Here is a 20490-nt window from a genome sequence, read left to right on the forward strand (position 1 = left end):
CTCCGGAAGAGTTCATGCGACGGAGAAACCGATTAACACACCCTTCTCTCTCTCTGTCCTCTCGCTGCTCTCTACAACTCCAAGTCAAACTCCCAACTTCCCTCTCGTCCATTTATAGAACGACAGTCGGAACCTTTTCGTACGTTACACGACTGTTACACAAAACTGCCCCCTCCCCCATCAAGAGGGCCATTATAAAAACGCGCGGGGAGCCCAGCAGCAACCAGCGTCTGACTGAACTATTCTTGCGAACATAGTGTTCCGAGCGCGACAAGGAATCTTAGCGTCGGCGGCCATCAGTGTCCCAGGCACGAGAAATTATAGCCCACATTGAGAATTTCTGCCCCTGTAATTAGCCATTACTATTCAAGCTCTGGGCCAGACGGACGTCCTTCGTGTAATGGTGTTCGGAAGGCCGGAATTCGCTGGCTGTATGAGGACTTTCATCAGCCAGGCTCGGGTCTGTATGTGAATAAGGACAGATATAATGGACGCGCGGTTATCTTCCTGGAGATAATTGCGTCTCATTCACACGTATTGGTGCGGCTCCTACTGGAGAGTTTTTTTTCAGTGAGTGTTCCTCTGATATTAATATTAAGGACTAAATGTTTTTAAAGGGTGTGTAGAGTAGAAGGGACAGACTGGATGCGAAAATTGGGGACGTATGCATGATGGCGCTGCGTCTTATCAAATATGAACTTCATGGTGTTTCATATACTAACCTCATACTTAATTGTCTCATAAAAATTCTAAATGTTCCGAAAGCAACCGGTAACGTATGGAGTAATTGATGTTAACGCAATGCTAACATGTGGCTATAATGTGGACATAAGAAACAAATAAATAATCTTTACATTGTTCAAGAAAGAACTGCAATTAACTAACGTAATACAAAATCTGATGGTTCTAGGACACATTGATTAGAAATAGGGATTATTACTAAACGGAGGCATTCGTTCAACATTGTCACAATAAATTTGTGACTTACTTGTACGCTTTTTTTTTTTCTCGGAGGAACAGACGAAGACCGTGACGAAAGAAATTACACAAAAAGGGTAGCATATACAACGCACATTTACCATCGGTTCACCGCGAAGCTTTGGCATTATCAGAGAATACCATCTTGAAAACGAATTGTCCCCTAAAACCTTGACGTAAACCGTTTCACGCAGCAGCCGGGAAGCTCATTTTTCACGCTCTGTTTTGCTTCGCTTTGTTGCGTAGTGAAACAAAGGACTGCCGCTGCGTGACGTGAGTTATGACGCTTTATATTATTGCGGGCACGCGTGGCAGAAGAACTGTATATGTTCATTCTTCCAACAGGTACCCCTAGAAGATTATCTTTCCGGTTTTTTTTTTTCGTGACGGCTTCATGTCACGGCTCCTAGGAACGCATGATACCAAGCGGATGACATTATGCGGTGTCTACGCGGTGCAAATACCCCCTTGATTAAAATGAGGGTGAACTTTGACCTTACCAATAAGTCGGCACCATGGTATCTTAAACCACAGCGCAGTCTAGGATAAATCGGTGAAGGTCATGAAATGTGTTAGTATCCGCTGCAGTTGCCATGGAGACAAAGTAATTGTCGCTTTCTATGAGAAGTGCAGCTCGGTGCTGAAGTGCTGGTCGGTTTGACGTGGTGAGGCCTTGCGGCTATAACAACGGAAACTATAGCACGGCTATAGCTTCCAACAGCAAGTGTAGCAATGTTGGCGCCCATGATAACATCATTCATAATTTAATTGTTGCTGTTGTATCATGTAAACACTTGACTACCCTTTCAGTAGCCCACGATGTTACAGTATTTAAATATCAATAAGAATATTTTTCTGCTGCCGAAACTATACCCATCTATAACGACAAGACAACTAAGTTCACACAGCCGCGAACCAGTATGGAAAGTTGTTGTTGTTAGAAATAAAAACTAACAGCGAACTAGAATACATAATTACTTATTTCAAGTAAATTACAGGGACTGTTATGCAGTTCTAGAGTAAAAATGGAGTAAATGGTCCGGCGGAACAGACAAACAAATACATAGTAACAGATATCGATACATAAATAACAAATAAATACAAATCCGTCACTGAAATAGCATCGGCACGTCGTTTTGTTTGAGGAAATTTACTGAACGTCAACACTAGTACAGTAGCATTTCGTTTACTTTGTGAACTGCCTAGCACGCACCGAATGAATACTTCTGCCACCAGGATCGAGGCGACGTTGTTTCTAGCCCATACGCAACGCCTTTTTGTCTGTTCGTTCTGTGTTTTCTCAGCGTTTTTCGATTGTTACTATTATTGGTATTATTTGTTTATTTAGCCCTCTAAAACTGTTTACACTGTTTCTGCATCACTTCGATCATAACCTGTTGGCTGTTCTTATGGTTACGTAACACATGCAATGTAATGCGTAACACACGCAATGTAATACCTCTGTCACACGGCGAACTGAATGGCATTCCCAGCGAATGCCAGTCGCACCGAATGTCATTCGCTTGTATTGCATCATGCATTGCTTGTATTGCATCATGCATTACAGTGTCATGATTTGCGAATGAGTTTAGTTGAGTTAAAAAAGAAAAATTATTCTTTTTTAACTCAACTAAACTCATTCGCAAATCATGACACTGTCGATAATTAAGACACCGCAGGGCCGAACATATGAAGCATTACACGCAGGTACGATAGTTATATTTGTATGAATTTTTCTCGAAACTAACGAAGCTAATGAGGAATGCCCAGGCAGTAGCAGTAGGACAGTCTTTACTGTTGCGATTGACGAACTGAAGTGCGAGAACAAGGCAGCACCCTCTCGCGTGACACCATCGGGTGCGCACGGGCGCAGTAAACCCAAACCAAAACCATAACAGATTCATTAGATTATTTCACAAAAGCATTGCGTTTTGGATGACGCTCAATTGGCTAAGTATCACAAGTAAAGTCAAGAAGGGAGCCTATCTGCGTCACACTTGGCAACGTGGCGACAGGAAACGAGGGTAGTTCTCCGAAAAACAGTGCTTCCTTCCTTCGTGTCAAAATACTGTCGCGATAAAATACTGGATTGAATCGTTGTTGTTTTTGGTACCTCTCTACTGACAAGGGTACGCAGTAGGTGCGAGAGCGAAAAGCGAATGAGTTCCCCGAAGCATGCCGCCATTCGAACGCATTGCCATTTGGTTTCACCGACTGACACGGAATGAATGCCATTCAGTGCGAATGTCATTCGCTGGGAATGACATTCAATTTGCCGTGTGACAGGGGCATAACATATGCACACAGTACCCTCCACTGTAGTTCGAACTGACAGAAACGTTACGACCACATAGAAGACAAACACGGCGATTACCTTTAGCAGTTGAAATCAAATATGCGCCATGACGTCTTTCGTACGAATTCGTGGATCTACAGATAATGAATGTTTCAACTCATTTGCATTGCATAATCGCACAATCCGCACGGGGTTCAGGAAGTACAGGCAGTGAAGAACGCCTCGTACGTCTCGAAGCTAGGCGCTATAACATGGTGTACATCAGGGGGAACTACTTCGCTACTTCATCCCCAATTAGTTCTAATGACGCACACAGTCGAATCCTTCCAGAAATCCTTTTGCTGGCAGGAAAGCTCCAACGAAAATAACGCAAGTTCGGCAACCGGAAAGCAGTGGGAAATCACATTGTATGTACGTCGAGGAGAATGAAAACACTGCGGATGCAATAATAATAACGTAACAATAATTTCAAGTTAGCGTACATACGCACAGTTTTTTTTTCTAAATATGTTGAAACAATCAGCGCTATTCGTGAAAGGTGGTGTCACGGTGAAGTGGATTACATGCACGAAAGTTTGATGAAGGAAGGCAGATAGACATTTGTTTCCAATTACCACACTTTCACGGTTTTTCTCTTTGCTTCAGTGTTGCCTAACGAGAAAATGGTGCGTCCTAACTTTACGCTACGAAGGGAGCCTCGAAGTTGTCAGTCGGAGCTGCGTGCGGCAAGGCGGCAAGTGTGTTGTTGTTGAACGAACGATCGAAGAGTGCAAACAGATGACCAGCCGGGACAGCAACTCGCTCAAATATCCATTCTTACAGTGTGGAGGGCTTGCCGTTGTCTTACAGTGTTATTGTTGACTTGCACGCGCGGTACTTTCGTGAAGGGACGAATCATTTGTAGCTATGTCCTCTTTTCTTTGTTTGTTACTTCTGCTTCTTTCCTTGTTTATTTTTGTTTACTTTTTGTCTTACCGCTAAAAGGTGAAGGTAATACATGTGCTCCACACGTGTTGATTTTGATGTTGATGAAAAAAAAAAAATAATAGGGAGAGATTCGACAAATTCGGCTACTCCCATATACTCCAAAGCGGGAAGAAAGAAGAAGAAGGAGAAGAAGAAGAAGGAGAAGAAGAAGAAGGGGAAGGGAAAAAAAAAAGAAAACACGTGTCCACACGTGTGTACGCGACGGACAGAATGTATTTAGGCTACAATCTTAGAAATGATGGTGGCGGTGGTGGTGATGGCCTGCCTTAGAAATGAACTTCATCGCATAGCATGCTCCTAGCCAACCATAATCTCTAATGATATCGTTATCTGTCCTGATTTGTTGAAAACGGGAGTCGTACGCATTTTTTGTGACACTTATGCTGTTCATAATTGTCACAAAAAACGCGTACGCCTCTTGTTTTCTACAAATCAGGGCAGATAACGATATCATTCGAGATGATGGTTGGTTAGGGGCGTGCTATGCGGTGAAGTTAATTTTTAAGAGTGTAGAAGACAACTGTAAACTATGATAGCACACTGCTAGGGAATAAAGTTACAAAGATATCCCTTATCACAGAGTGGACTTCTTTAATGTTCCCCGTATGATGGAGTGCCGTTTTGCGTCTCTAATGGACATGGAATTAGCGATGCTCCTATCTGCTCTAACCAGGCGTAAAACAGAAAGAAAAAGCAGAAGCAATACGCACACTGAAGAAGCTTCACAAATGAATGCAATGAGAAGTATTTCAAAGCTGTCAAAGATGAAAGTCACTGAAAAGGTTAGCCAGCTGTAGGACTCGAACACACATCTTCTGGATTACCGGTCCAGGGCTCTACCAATTGAGCTAAGCTAACACGCCTTCTCAGCAACTTCCAGAGTGCGTCATCTGAAGGGATAAACCGGTCACTCTCTCTCTCTCACTCATCCTCCTTTCACTCATACACACATTCATATACGACAGGGATCGACGCAAGCGGCAAATGTTGAACACGAGAGAACTGATGTTCTGAGTCTGGAACAACATAGAAGGGTATGTATTTGTCCCTTCTATGTTGTTCCAGCCTCAGAACATCAGTTCTCTCATTTTCAAAGCTGTGTTGTCATTGGCGCCGCTTATAAGTCTAAGAATTCGGGTTGTAATACTTGATTCAAAGCGGGAAAAGCTTTCAGAGCAGTCTTATAAAAACAACTATACGACAAGGGACTAAGAAAACACCAACCCACAGCACTGAGACTTTATCTACATGGACGGAATACATAAATGTAGACAGCTGCACAACATGTAAATGAGAACGCCAGACGAAAACGTTGAGTTCGTGACGTGGTACAAAGAGACTTGTACTACACAAGTTTACTTGGTTATATTAAATATCCTAAACAATAAAGAGACTCAAAATTTGAAATACCGAATTAGGTTTGTTTTTAAAATAGTGCTAATAGATAGACGAATTACAAACTTGTCACCACCCAAACCGAGGTAATAATGTTTATGGTCGTAGGTCTGTGGCATTTCAAGGAGTTAAGCTATAGAACTCTCTTCCCCTAGACACAAAAAGAGCGCCTAACTTTAAACCCACTCTCACTAGGCTCTGCTTTGAATGCCTCCAATAGATTCGTCCTAATCAGGTATGTATTCTTCATAAGAGGTGTATAAATGTGTTGTTCGTATTGATTTTTATGGTTGTTTCGCTGTTGAGTTTTCTTTTTAGTTTATGCCCTTTTCTTGAGTCTTCGACTTTTTAGATGCTTCGCTGTTCCTGAGTTTTCATGCTGTTGCACGTGAAATTGTTTATGTAAATTATAGTACCAGACCCACACTCTTAAAAATGAACTTCACCGCATAGCACGCTCCTAGTCAACCATAATCTCAAATGATATCGTTATCTTCCCTTATTTGTTGAAAACGGGAGGCGTACGCCTTTTTTATGTGACACTTATGCTGTTCACAATTGTCACAAAAAGGCGTACGCCTCCCGTTTCCAACAAATCAGGGCAGATAACGATATCATTCGAGATGATGGTTGGCTAGGAGCGTGCTATGCGGTGAAGTTCATTTCTAAGCGTGCACTACTAGCAGACTGCTATACAGGGTGTTTCAAAAAACGTGTCATTCGGACTTTATAAAAAAACGGGGCGACGGAAAAATACGGGGTAAACGGCATTTGTGTGGCAACTGAATTTGCCACCTTGAAAAAATATTTTCATTTGATTTTAATTAAAATAAATTTAATTTCTTTAATTGAACTCCAAAATTTCCCAAGTCAACCTAACGTTTTTTTTACAGAATTAGAGAGCCCGTAGCGAACTTAGTCAGATCCACTAAGAAATCTGCTCGATATTGCAAATGGAACTGCCCAAAAAAAGTCCCGAAATTGAGGCTTCCAAGTTCCGGGTATTCAACGGCGCACCAAATCAGACGCAAAGATTCGTGGAGAGGAGGACTGCTCCTGCCCCCATGAAAGATAGAAGGTCGAAAAAACACAGAGCGGGAAAAAAGGGGCGGAATCATTTTTGTTTGCCGCTTATCAACGTATGGTGGAATGTCACCTGCCTTGTTATCTGCGCGTCTTGTGCTGCACGTCGGTCCGGCGATAAACTGTTCTAGCTTCATGGGGGCAGGAACATGTCCTGCCCTCCGCGCATTTTTCCGACTGATTTGGTGCGCTGTTGAATACCCGAAACTCTGAAGCCTGAACTTCGGGACTTTTTTTGGGCAGTACCCTTTGCAATATCGAGCGGATTTCTTGGTGGATCTGACTAAGTTCGCTACAGGCTCTCTAATTCTGTAAAAAAAACGTTAGGTTGACTTGGGAAATTTTGGAGTTCAATTAAAGAAATTCAATTTATGTTAATTAAAATCAAATTAAAATATTTTTGCAAGATGGCAAATTCAGTTGCCACACAAGTGCCCTTTAGCCCGTATTTTTCCGTCGCCCCGTTTTTTTATAAAGTCCGAATGACACGTTTTTTGAAACACCCTGTATATAGGTCTGCACGTGTTCAGTATATATATACCATTGTTCATTATCGAAAGAAACAGTCAATTCAATTCAATTCGTGCTGTTTTGATTAAACAGGAAACCTCTGGAACCATGAGCATGAACTCAGTTGTCGGTTACAGTTTTTTAGGGCGCATTATCCCAAATTTTGAAATATAGTATAAAGACATGCGTCACATACTGGCATGGACTGAGTTTAAGAGGTACGTAGTGTTAAAACGACATTCATGAATTCATCTATCTTTACTGCATCATTCTAATAAGGCACAGTAAATATGAAGTTCACATGAAGATCCGGGGGTGCTGGACTACATGGGTCCATCGCGTTATATTCGTGTAACGAATTCGAGGACAAAAGATTCAAAAGCGTTCCTGTTTTTGCAGTGTTGTTTTTTGCATTTGTATTTTTGCGTTCCTCGGTACGCCAGGCACAATTCAATTCGCCTTAAAGACGCAGGTTGATCACCTCAATCGTAAAAGCCCAGTTGGATTTTTCCTACCCACGCATGAGCCGTTTAACACGTCATCCCTGACCCTTTATATGTGCCATGCCGACGACGAGGACGGTGCCTGGAGGAAGAACAGCTCTCTGTTCGAAATCCTCTCGTCCTGAAGTTCTTTCCTTAACATTGCTTCATCAGTTCACTGGATTTTCCACCTTTCTATAATTCAGTTGTTCAGGGTTATGACTGAGTGCAGGAAACCAGTGGCTGGAGGATACCTGTTTGACCCCTTTGACAAAGTGAAGTGCAGCAGGAAGCATTCTTGCATGTACACGGCTAGAGAAAGTTCAGAGCATTTAACACGAGTTACCTGATAACAGCTCTTCCACCTCAGTAACCTTATCGCGCTACGTGAACTCCACGCATCATCGCTACACCATCGAAACCGTTAATTTTCATTTGATGTCGCAAACATCAGAATTCATTACGCCATTGAGCGTACAATTGAAACTCCGCCTAGTACGAGTAAACTGAGCAAAGAAGTCGAAAGTCGGAGGGAGAGGTATTCGTGACGTCATCACTACCAACCAGAAAAAAAAAGATGAAAAAAAAAAAAAAAGAACCCAGCCGGTCTCAAATTAGGAAAAAAAACGAAAAGCGCAATTGCAATCGGAATCAAACCATGATTCCAGAAGGCATGCAAATCACACGGCAATTTCCTTCTCCGAAAAAGGATGAAATAACAGTGATAAAAAGAAACCTTGGGGTTCATTAGGAAGCGGTAAAGAGGCAGTTTTTACTTAGCCAGTGGCGTTATGCGTGCCTTCACCCAACTCTGTAGGCCGATTCTGCATCAGTACCATACACACAGTACGTGTTTTTGCATCAAACGGGAGAATTTCTCTCGTATTCGCTGCATGTGGTACTTCACGGCTTGTCCGCGATCGTGGCACAGAATTCGTTGAGGAAACTTTCATACGCGCTTTTATATACAAAGCATCGTTATAAAAGAAAAAAAAAAGAACGAAGACGAAGAAAAGGAAACATTAAGAGAAGCGAGGAGACAACTTAAAAGTTATGAAGACTCATATCGATGGTGATTTTGCTCCTCGTAAGTGTGGCAGATAAAATAGTAGCATATTTGTGTTTTCTACAAGGAATCATTTTTGTAGTCGCCAGGCTACCGCGGCTATGGCAACTGCGGCTATGGCTATGGCTATGGCAATGGCTGATGAGGTCAGACGGAACGAGCACTGCGCGAAGGAGTAGGAGAAAGCTGGGCCGGCTTCGACTGGAAGTAACCTGAGATTTATCTGGACAATCTGCCGGAAGAGCAAGGAAGAATTTTGCGAAAACAAAGAAACCAGACATCAGAAAGAGCATTTCCTAGCATCGTACTACGACAACAACGGACATGCACAAACAACGCCGGAAAGTGTGGTCATACAATACCTTGCGCACTTCAGCATCGTCTAAAGACGCAAAGCATTGTCCGAAAGAGAAACGCTACCTTTACTTTAATCTCCCGTGCGTCTCACAAACAATAAGGAAAACTCTGGCTCAAGCCATCCTCTCTGAGGTATATGCCCGCGGTACATCTTTACATCAAAGGGATGTTCTTATATCGTACGAAATGGAAGGCCATGCAGCCGGATATAGCTGTTTCTTTTCGGTAATGGATAAGTTGAATGAACAAAGGGAAAGCATTCGTGTCTTGTCCCCAGTACAACCAAGACGTTCTGAAAAGAACGCTGGAACGACAAGATCCTCGCATTTAGCTGACCTGAGCATCCCATTCAGGATCACATGCATAGGAAACTGACATGTCACTTTTTGCGCACGCATTGTGAACTTAGTGGCAAACCCTGTATACGAGGTGCACGCCAGGCGAAGTCCTAGTGAGTGATTTTCACAACGGTATTATCGTCAGCGCTCGTCGCGTATGCATCCCGGGCTTCTGAAGTGGACACTCTGACGAACAGCTCGCACTACACAGTGCTACACTCTTAAAAATGAACTTCACCGCATAGCACGCTCTTAGCCAACCATAATCTCGAATGATATCGTTATCTGCCCCGATTTGTTGAAAACGGGAGGCGTACGCCATTTTTGTGACAATTATGAACCGCATAAGTGTCACAGAAAAGGCGTACGCCTACCGCTTTGAACAGATCAGGGCACATAGCGATATCATTCGAGATAATGGTTGGCTAAGAGCGTGCTATGCGGTGAAGTTCATTTTTAAGAGTGTAGGGGTGAGCGGACAGCCAGTGCAAACGTGGCGAAATTGAGCAATTTGTAAATTTAGCGCACGGCGCGTGGAATTGAGGTTGAATACATGACATTCTCGGGTAAACATAAACAAGCCCCCGCCACAACTTACGGTGCCACGAAGCCTTCCGGTCCTTCCGCGACCAAGGACGCTCGGAACCAGTCGCCTTGCTAAATTATATCTTTCGCTTTCCTGATTTGTTGAAAACGAGAGGCGTACGCCTTTTTGTAGCAATTTGAATTGCCACGAAAAGGCGTTTCCGACCCTCTCTCTCTCCTCAAATCAGAAACGATAACTTATCAATCGGCATAGTGGTTGGCGCAGAGCGCGTTTGCTGTGAAACCGGAAGTCGTTTTTGCACCACTGGAAGCGGTGAAAACGGCATGGATAACGGAGGTACAAGACTTGTAGTGGGACACGTCAACGACAAAAGGGAACGTCTACAATGGAGGTCGACGTCTAGCGGCCAGCCGAAGACCATAAACATAAACAAAAACATAAAAAAGAGAACACAAAACAAGACACAAAGAAAGGACGGACGGATGGATGGATGGATGGAGGATAGAGGAGGATGAAGGATGGGGATGCGGTGAGGGTGCACGAGTTCGTCGAGGAGAGCAAAGTATTAGATGGGTCGTTGAGCGAGGCCTGCTTTCTGCAGAAAGAGAATGAGGTTTCTTGCTCTGGCGGAACGTTCGGCAGAAGCAAAGTTCGAGGTAACTCGTTACAAGTAACTCGTTACTGTAACTAAGTTCCTTTTTTTTGGTAACTTGTAACTTAACTCGGTACTTTTGCGCCGTGGTAACTTTCAGAGGAACTCGTTCCTTTTTCAGGTAACTTTGCCAAAGTAACTTAGGTTAAGTTCCAAGTTACTTTTAAGTCACTTTTTACTCACGTCCACATATTTTCTTGCTTTCTCTCCGGTTCCTTCATGGCATTTTTTGCCATAAAACGTGATATTCAATCAATGACAGTATTTTATTAAGGAAGTAAGAAATGCTGCCATTGAAATGAAGCTGAACCATTGTGCGCCCACAGGGAGTAAGATACAAAGCGTTCGAATAGACCTCTACCAGAGAAACGTTATCATGACATTGGTAGACAGACTGAAACCGAAACAAATCGGAAGGAGAGGGCTGGGTTCCACGAACGGGCACTTATTCGCTGCCTCCCATTGAAAGAAAACCAGGACTGAGGGTCGCGTTCCTTAAAGGGACCGTATCGGAATGCCCTCAAGACCGTGGCTTTCGCGCGCGACCTTGTTCACCTCTAGCTTCGAGCGTAGTTCAATTCTACCAAATTTGTGGCGCTGTCAAACACAATGACGTCATTTGGTTACAAACAGGGAGAGGTCTATTGTTGGACATAAACGAAAAAGACCTAAGCGTGTTGCACTCCTCCACAGGCAACTCAAGGGCTAATTCAACTGCTCACGCGGGCTGCACCTGCGTAATGCTATTTTGTGTCCGAAGTAACTTGGAATGTAACTCGTTCTTTTTTTTAAGTAACTCAGTAACTGCGAGTTACATTTCAGGCTGAAGAACTTCGTTATTAACTTAGTTACATTTTTCAGACGGTAACTTAACTTGTAACGAGTTCTTTTTGACGGGCAACTTCTCAATATATGGGCAGAAGAACCAGCGGGATAGAGGATGTCCGCTGGCGTGCCCGGGGTGGAGCGAGGGAGATGGGTTCCGCGCGCAGAATGGTATGCTCGGAAGTCTCGCAGGATGTGTTCAATGCACCCGAATGCGCAATACGCCGCACTTTGATCCAATCAGCTACAAAGGAAGCCAACACCGCGTTTCTCTCGCATCAGCAAGGAACAATTAAACGTGGCAAACAATCGAAATCTGGAAGAAGGTAGCCCAGCTGGATTAATCGAAAGGCGTTGCTACAGGAAAATTTATTCGACAGTCCAGAGCAACATTATCGACACATCCTGCCAACCACCCTTGCAATTCGATGAAACAACGCAATATCGTTAAGTAACTTTCTGCCTATACACTCTAAAAACCGAACTTCACCGCATAGCACGCTGTGCGCAAACCATTGCCACGAATGATAGAGTTATCGCTTCTGATTCGAAAACAGAAGGGGGCGTACGCCTTTGTGTGGCAATTTGGATATATGAAAATTGCCACAAAAAGGCGTACGCCCCCCTTTGTCTTCCAATCACCAGCGATAACAGTATCATTCGTGGCAATGGTTGGCGCGCAGCGTGTTATGCGGTGAAGCTCTGTTTTTTAGAGTGTAGAGACTAGAGAGAGAGTAAGGAATAGTGGTGCACTCTTGACAAATTGTTTCCTATACGAGTGTCACAAGATTTTATAGCTCTAACACGTCAGTTTAATTCGAAGCAAAAAGTGTCATTTTTCACTTATGTACAAAGAAATGTGAAGAGAAAGCGAGAAATTCAGTCGCCGCTCTACACTCTCAAAAATTAACTTCACCCCATAGCACGCTCCTAGCCAACCATAATCTCGAATCGTTATCTGCCTTGATTTGTTGTAAACGGGAGGCGTACGCCTTTTTTGTGACACTTATGCTGTTCATAATTTTCACAAAAAGGCGTACGCCTCTCGTTTACAACAAATCAGGGCAGATAACGATATCATTCGAGATGATGGTTGGCTAGGAGCGTGCTATGCGGTGAAGTTCATTTCTAAGAGTGTGGGGCATACTCAATTCTTTTTTTCGGCAACATCAACATCATTCATTCAGCCCGCTTAATATGGTCCCTAAGGGTAATACATATCTTATAGATTTCTATCTATCTATCTCTAAATATCTAAATAATCTAATAAATATCTATATCTGTCTCTAAATATATAAAGTATGGGTCTCTAAGAATATAGTCTAAACAACTGAAATTACTTACTTTTTTTTTTCTAAGTGTACAAGACCATCGATAAAACTGCGTAACACTGAAACGGGGTATTGTGCTCTCACGAATTCAGGATAGCAGACGGCAGCACGACACAATATGCGTCTCTCGGACAGAATGATTACATCGAACAACAGAAAACGCTAAACCGAAAGAGTGTAATAAACGAAACACATGCCTCGCACGGTTACAAGATCGCGACTTCACACTACAGTCCGGTATTAGAAACACTCTATAGAAGAAACTGAACAGAAATAGAGTTCCTAAATCGAAACAGACTGAGCAGCCAAAAACGGAGCAGAGGACAGTTTTGCAGACGAAATTTCGATTCGCCACATATTCTTTAGATGACACGGTGCAAATGAAACGAATTCCGTCAGTCTCAGCCGAGAACCAGGAATGTTGAACGGAGTCGAGTGCAGTGTCTGGAATGCGCCTACAGAAACACTCCGCCGGGGAAGCGTCATCGTCGGCCGTTATTCGAAAAATTCCTTCTACTTCGATTCTGGCTTCCGCGGATTCGCGAATTCACTCTCGTTTATTCTCCGGGTTTTCGTCCGCTTCCACTCTCGAACCCCGTATTGTTTTCCGCGAACTGCAGAACTATTCCAAAAATTGGGCGGACCAGCGGCATGGCCGAGTGATCTAAGGCGTCCGCTCGTTGGTGATAACCAAGGTCGTGCTGTAGACTGGGAGGTGGTGGGTTCGAACCCTACCGCTGGCTGTGCTGTCTGAGGTTTTCCCCGCACTCTTAGAAATGAACTTCACCGCATAGCACGCTCCTTGCCAACCATCATCTCGAATGATATCGTTATCTGCTCTGATTTGTTGTTGAAAACGGGAGGCGTACGCCTTTTTTGTGACACTGTGCTGTTCATGCTGTTCATATGACACTATGCTGTTCATAATTGTCACAAAAAAGGCGTACACCTCCCGTTTTCAACAGATAACGATGCAGATAATAACAGATAACGATATCATTCGAGATGATGGTTGGCTAGGAGCGTGCTATGCGGTGAAGTTCATTTCTAAGAGTTTGGGTTTTCCGAAGACTTTCCAGACGAATGTCGGCACAGTTCCCCCTGAAGTCGGCCCAGGACGTATACTAATCCCCCTGTCCCCCACTCTTTCCTGCTGTCCTCACTCCATCTCTCCACATCTGTACGCCGCTCATAGCCACAGCTGCTTCGCGGCGCTAACACGCAATAAAAAAAAAGGTGAGATTCCTTTGGGGTTACTCGCAAAAATTTACTTTAGAACAAGTACGTTCGAAGGACAGCTGGCCCGAGTTAATTTATGATAGTGGCCTATATGTATTTGTACTTTCCCGCAACATCACAATCTTGCATCGTTTTACGCAGTAGTACTTTATTTGCAAATGTTGCGACATCTCGATGCTAAGACGAAGCGTTTGTCGCTGTTTCCACTTTAGCGTTGTGTTACGGTTATTAATTCCTTGTTTTTGCACCTGGTGGTGGTGGTGGTGGTTGGTAAATAACAAGGGGAGGTTGAATTCGCGGAAGCGAATTCTGCTACCCCCCAAAAAAAGAAAGACGGTACACCCCAAAGCAGAAAAGAAAAAAGAAAGGAAACGGTACGATTGCACCACACCTGGTGTTAGAGTGGAAACACGCATTATAGTTTAAAAATGAAGCCGTAAGCTTAGTGCAGCGATTTTTTTCTTTTTCTATTTTTGTAATTCTATCCAAACGTGGAACTCTGTGTCATTCTACGTTGTAACACTTCGGATATAGCGGGCGGGAAGTTATTAGTGAAGAGAAGCCAGCCTTTAGAACTCTCGAGGGTACAGTCTAACATCTCGCAAATAGCCTCACTAGAGTAACAATATTTTTGGAATTTTTCCCCACTTTCGGGTATATTTATGTGTGCATATCTTGTGCGTATTATGTGTATAATATTATAATTAGTGTACCGTCCCCACTGCTGCCATGGTCACTTCTAAGACCAGCAGTATTGCGAAATATATAGATAAATATAAACACGAGGCGTTACATGTGATGTGACGTGACGTGACATGACAAGTATTTTCTGGAAAAGAAGTGTTTGTACACTCTAAGAAAAAAAGAAGTAGAATTTCCTACCCAAAGTTGGTGCAGGACAGTACTTCTACCATTTTGTGCCAATCCACACGCAACTTCTCCCCCGCAGGTATAAGCGGCGGCGTCCCTTTCCCTCGCTCCTCTCTCTCTCACGTTTACTCTGACAGATAATGGTAGAATTTCCTACCCAAGCTGGTAGAACGACAGATTCTAGTCCGTAGTTTGTTTCTACTCTCCATTTATACCCAAAAGCTAAAACTGGCTGGAGTAGAAATGTCGTTGCAATGCAGCTCTACCGAAATGGGTAGAAAATCATACTTTTTTTTCTTAGCGTGTAGAAGTGGCAAGATATCCTAAAGAACGAAAGAGAAAGAGAGAGAGAGAAAGAGAGAGAGAGAGAGAGAGAAGACTAACAGCAAGTCCTAAAACCGTTGTCTCACTACACCTCTCAGGTTACCAACAACAGGTCAACATAAACATGTCCTTATGCACAGACCTCCTTTTTTGGGCATTGTGACGAGCGTTCGTAACGAAGCGCAAAACGAAAAATGAAGAAAAGACGAGGGGGCAGAGATCGATTGCAAAAACAACAAAAACAACAACAACAAAAAAAAAAAAAAAGGACAGGAGGAAGAATTTTTCATTACGAAATTCCAGCTGGAGGACGACGTATAACCAGGACGTGATCCTGACAGCTTAAGACCGGGCATAGAACGTGGAATGAGAATGAATACTCTGAAAACAATCGGGAGATATCGAGCAACTTGATGACCGTGTACGGTCGCTCGGACTAGAAGTCTGCGAGGCTACGGGCAGCAGTGCTGACACTTGAGATTGCGGTAAAATCGAGACCCTATAGCGGTGAGACTCCACTCATGTCTTATTCTCAATTCCTCTGTATTTGCTACTGAACCGATTGCTACTCGACGACTGCGTTCGACTCTTGTCCGTCGCTCAACACGACCCCAGAACAAGTTCACGATCACCTCATATAAGAGTCATCACAGTATGAGGACATCACACATAAAGACACACGCAACATTGCCTCCTTTAGACTACAGAGTGAGGAGACGGTACCTGAACGAGTTGGAAGAACTGCGACGCCTTGGCGATGGGGTCGGTGACAGCGTTGCAAGCAGCGCCGAACAGTACCAGCTTCTTGGGCGTCTTGTGCATCATGTCGAAGAACGCTTTCATACCCACCGCTGGGTCACACTGCAAGGAGCAATATAGAAACATTCTAAGATGGACTCTGTACATTTGTAAGAAGCAAGATTAGATAGGTATATATATATATATATATGCGTACTGTTGATGAGGCCCAACAAGGCCGAAACAGCTGTCCAGTACTGGCATGGCGACGTTTGAGTTAAAAACATATGCTATACGTGCAGCCAAAGAGCTCCGGCTATTTTTTTCATTTTATACTTCACTGGCTTTGCACTGGGCTTTCAGTGAGTGAGTTATCTCACCCTGACGGGAGGAATCACGTGTTACGTGACCTTCTGACGCCATCCACTCAAACGTTGCCTGCCTGCGTACTGTTGATGAGGCCCAACAAGGCCGAAACAACTGTCCAGTACTGGCATGGCGACGTTTGAGTTACAAACATATGCTATACGTGCAGCCAAAGAGCTCCGGCTATTTTTTCATTTTATATATATATATATATAGAGAGAGAGAGATAGAGAGAGAGAGAGAGAAAGAGAGAGAGAGGGTACTTTATTACACTCAAGGTGTGGGGGAAACAGGACAAAAAAGATGATACCGTCACCACAGTGTAGAATTTGAAGTAAAGATGTTGTCAAAGAACAACAGCAACAAGAGGAAGGGAGTTTGCTCTTTATATAGACATTAGAGACACTTCTATATATAACGCTCATTCTGTCCACAAGGTGCATCAACGTACAACGCAGAGTATAATGTCCGAAATTCATGACATCTACAGTAGGCAAGCAGTTACGTCCGCAGTGCGTTCTCAACATGTGATAGTAGTATGTAAGGAAATAGGTGCAGTACTAAAAGCTGTGCAGTACTACGCACGCAGTACTAAGCTCCCTGGTACAGCGTTTCTAGCGTGACGTAACGCAACTATCGAACATTCCCCCACAAGCAGGGGTAGATGTCGTCCCAGGAATGTACCCTTTTTAACATGCGCATTCACAAATATAATTTCCCATTCGTCTTTTCATATGCCACGCTTAAACAAGTCATCAATTCACACCTTAGGCACAGTGCCGTCGAGTGCATACTTGCGCAAACAACCAACCAACCCGCCGCCGCTTCATTTCGTCCCCACCCTCACCCACCTTCCTTATTCCCCTCTCCTTTACCCCCCCCCCCCCCCCCTCTGTCAGCAACACATCACGTAATCACCGCCAAGCACCCAAAACATTGATACTATTTTCCACTTCCTCGCTCCAGTGCATTCGCGCTTCACTCAGTCGGTCGCAGAGCAGCTCGAAGCGTCTCTACCGCATTGTCTTCCCCCCCCCCTCCCCGCAGCCTAATGCAACCCCACGGGACGAAATTACATTCGACGCGCATCCCATCGTTGCCTATTCATACATAAGCACACGAATACCGGTCCGTCGAATACAGAAGTCGGAGGACCGGAAGTAACATAGTTTTCCGCCTTTCCTGCAACGTGTAAAATTTCCATTTTTGCATATATACCCACTGCGTCGGTGCCATAGTGTGGCGCGTATGTGTGTGCGCGCGAACAGGTATTGGTTCCTCTTGACCCGGGGAACCTGGCGAGGCTTTTCTGTGTGTGTGTGTGTTTTCTTACATTTTTACCTGTCTTTCTTTGTTTTAGGGCACCTTGCCGCCTTTCCCCTTTCTTTTGCCTTTTTTTTCTTGCCGCCCTCTTGTTTTCTCTTTTTCAACGTCACGTGAGGTCACGAGGAAAAGAGGATAGTGGCTGAGTGAGAGATATGGAGAGAGAGAGAGAGAGGGAGAGGGAGAGAGAAGAGGTGGAAGTCAATGAATTTCATTGATTGAATTATTAAACGAGGGTGACTTTAAGGGATGTCACTAGACAGTGCTGTTGGCCTAGACAATAATAAACACAGGCTAAGGGGGGGGGGGGGGAAGGAACAATTTTATTCCTCTCGGGGAGTAGGTGCATTGCTCCCCAGATCTACTAGTCCCTTTCGGGACTAAATGCCCCGAACTTTATGCGAAGTTTAGGGAGTATTTCTTTCCAGTACTGTGGAGTAAATTTCACGGTTGGGGGATTAAACCGGGAAGTAATTGCGGATGTATTAGATCTTCGTACTCGTTTAGGAATCCCGAAGTAACAGAGAAGCGCCCATCGAAGAGTGAATGACGTACAGAGAGACGAGGGACGGCGAGGGATAGTGCTGCCTCAGAGTAATTGTAATCTCAGGGAGCAGAAGCTGTAATTACTCCCCAAATTACACATTGTTTTTTTTTCCTCTTAGAGTGCAATGCTTCCGAGTTTAGTGTCACGGAGGTGTTGTTAGTTTCCCATATTCTCTTTCACTTAACAGTTACAATCATTGAGCTGTGAGTAGGAAAAGAAGGGGTAGGGGACAAACCGTGGATGCCGAAAAAAAAAAAAAAGAAAGAGAGTTCAAGTTGAGGCAAGTGTTCTTGCCACTTTTAGATCTGTCGAATGCTGAAATGAATTTTGCATGCTTCTTTAGGCTATAAATAAATTACTAAAATTGTGCGCCACGAAAGCAAAAGGGAGACAATTGCTTTGGCTACCCACTAAAGAGAGAGAGAGAGAGAGAGAGAAAGCAATGGGACGTACGTGCCTCAGCGTCACTAAACATTTTATGCTGATGATGCGAAGACGACAAAGTGAGCATGGCATTGCCTTTGGCTGTGTACCACACCAAAAATTTGAAGAAGGAATACAAAGTACTGCTGCCAGTAATTTGGGTGTTTGCCCTGGGTCTTCCTCAGAGGCTTTAAGACAAATGTCGGCACATTTCCCTATGAAGTAGTCCCAGGACGCACGATTCCCCCGAGCAACATGCCGCCACGCCGGCAGGCAGAGCACCCGGAAAATAGCCCACTACCACCACCACTTCCACCACCACGAACTTGGGTGGTGTGGCAGAAGTTGCTGGTGCAAGTGCGTCGCCTTCCGCGTGTTCCTGTGCACTGCACTTCACCGCAGCAACCGCAGCAGCCATCTGTCATACAGATGGGTGGGTGAGGGTGGGGGGAATATGTTTAATGCGAAGTAAAAGAAAAAAGAGAAGGGAAAGGTTAGCCATACTGATGGACCGCGTGCCTTGTCATTCACTTTACTGTAGAAAAACAACGCTGCGCGGATGAATGTTAGTGCATGGGTATAAAATTGCGTGTTCAAGTTCACGATTTTCAAGTGGAAACTTCGAGAAGCGATGCAACCTTTCTTTGTCTATGAAGTGGAAGTCTCTTAATGCTAAAGCTCCATGTCCTCCTCCGCGTTAAGCGACGCGGAGCTGGGCATGGAGGCTTGAAGAAAATTGGAAACGGAGCAAGCGTGAAATGGAATGGACCATGATTGCTTGTAGAAGCTGTCTGGATATTTGCGTATTGTACTCGCAGTTCCAAGTTTCCCTGACAATCTCCGCTTGAATTTAATACATCTTCTCTCAGTTCTTATTTTGTAGCGTAAATTCTGCACACGACAAGCGCCTGACTTGAACACAAAGTGCGCTAGCTCGTTTCTATAACTACAACCAAGCTTCAGACAAGCAGCCTTGAAGTAACCGTGCTTACTAGCATTCATGCAGCTTCACGTTTTCAAAATTACGCCAGAAACTACAAGGTGGTGTAGCATAGCGTAAGATATCTGGATTTGGTTGAGGGAAGAAAGATATGATGGCTTCTGCACGACTCGACATTGGACAGTCCACTCCGGATGTTTATAATCAAGGAATGCCGCTGATTCATTTCGATAACAACAAGAACACCAACAATTATGTCTTGACGATGAAGTCGGGACACGAGTACACGTTGCTATCGAATATTTCGAACAGAGACTCAAGTCATGTGGGAAGGTACACGCTGCTCTTGGCGTTCACTTATTCGTGCTGTAAATGTTTTGGCTGTTCTCAATAAATCTATCGACTTTAACCATCGTAACTTTGCTTCCCCGATTCTTTCAACTCATTCAGGCACGTAACGTGACGGGCAAGAGTGCCGTTCAACTGAAGCACGTTGACATCTGTGCACACGGATAAAACTCGCATCACCGCACTCATCCCACCGATACAACAATGAGCGTGCATCTCGCCCATCCCCCTCTTCCTCGCACCCGTTATTGTTATGCGTTCAAACTGCGCCCATGACGAAACAACGCGCGCATCGACAACAGATGCAACAAACCTCCTCTCTCACACACACAACCGCACAAAAAGCGTACATCACACTCCGTCCACACAGCGCGCGCCGCAGAACGGCAGCTAATCGCTTGTGACTTAGCTAGCGACCCCTGGCTATCAGTCATACTTGTGGGCGGCGTACGAGGCAGCTGCTACTGACATTGACCATAGCCACCCTTCTCCCCGACGCCCTTCTTTCTCCGGCATTCCTGCGCT

General features: G+C 44.3%; 1 protein-coding gene across 7 annotated transcripts in view; it reads right to left on the bottom strand.

Moving 5' to 3' along the window:
• Positions 1–20490, bottom strand: part of LOC135391015 (gamma-aminobutyric acid type B receptor subunit 2-like) — a 351059-nt gene that overhangs the window by 76940 nt on the left and 253629 nt on the right. For all 7 annotated transcript variants that reach the window (XM_064621081.1, XM_064621080.1, XM_064621079.1 and 4 more), the window contains one exon: positions 16004–16141. In XM_064621081.1, coding sequence (XP_064477151.1) covers positions 16004–16123 — 120 coding nt within the window. In that variant the 5' untranslated portion in view covers positions 16124–16141. The remainder of the gene's footprint in view (positions 1–16003; positions 16142–20490) is intronic.

Source organism: Ornithodoros turicata, chromosome 4 (assembly GCF_037126465.1).
Source record: "Ornithodoros turicata isolate Travis chromosome 4, ASM3712646v1, whole genome shotgun sequence".
NCBI lineage: Eukaryota > Metazoa > Arthropoda > Arachnida > Ixodida > Argasidae > Ornithodoros > Ornithodoros turicata.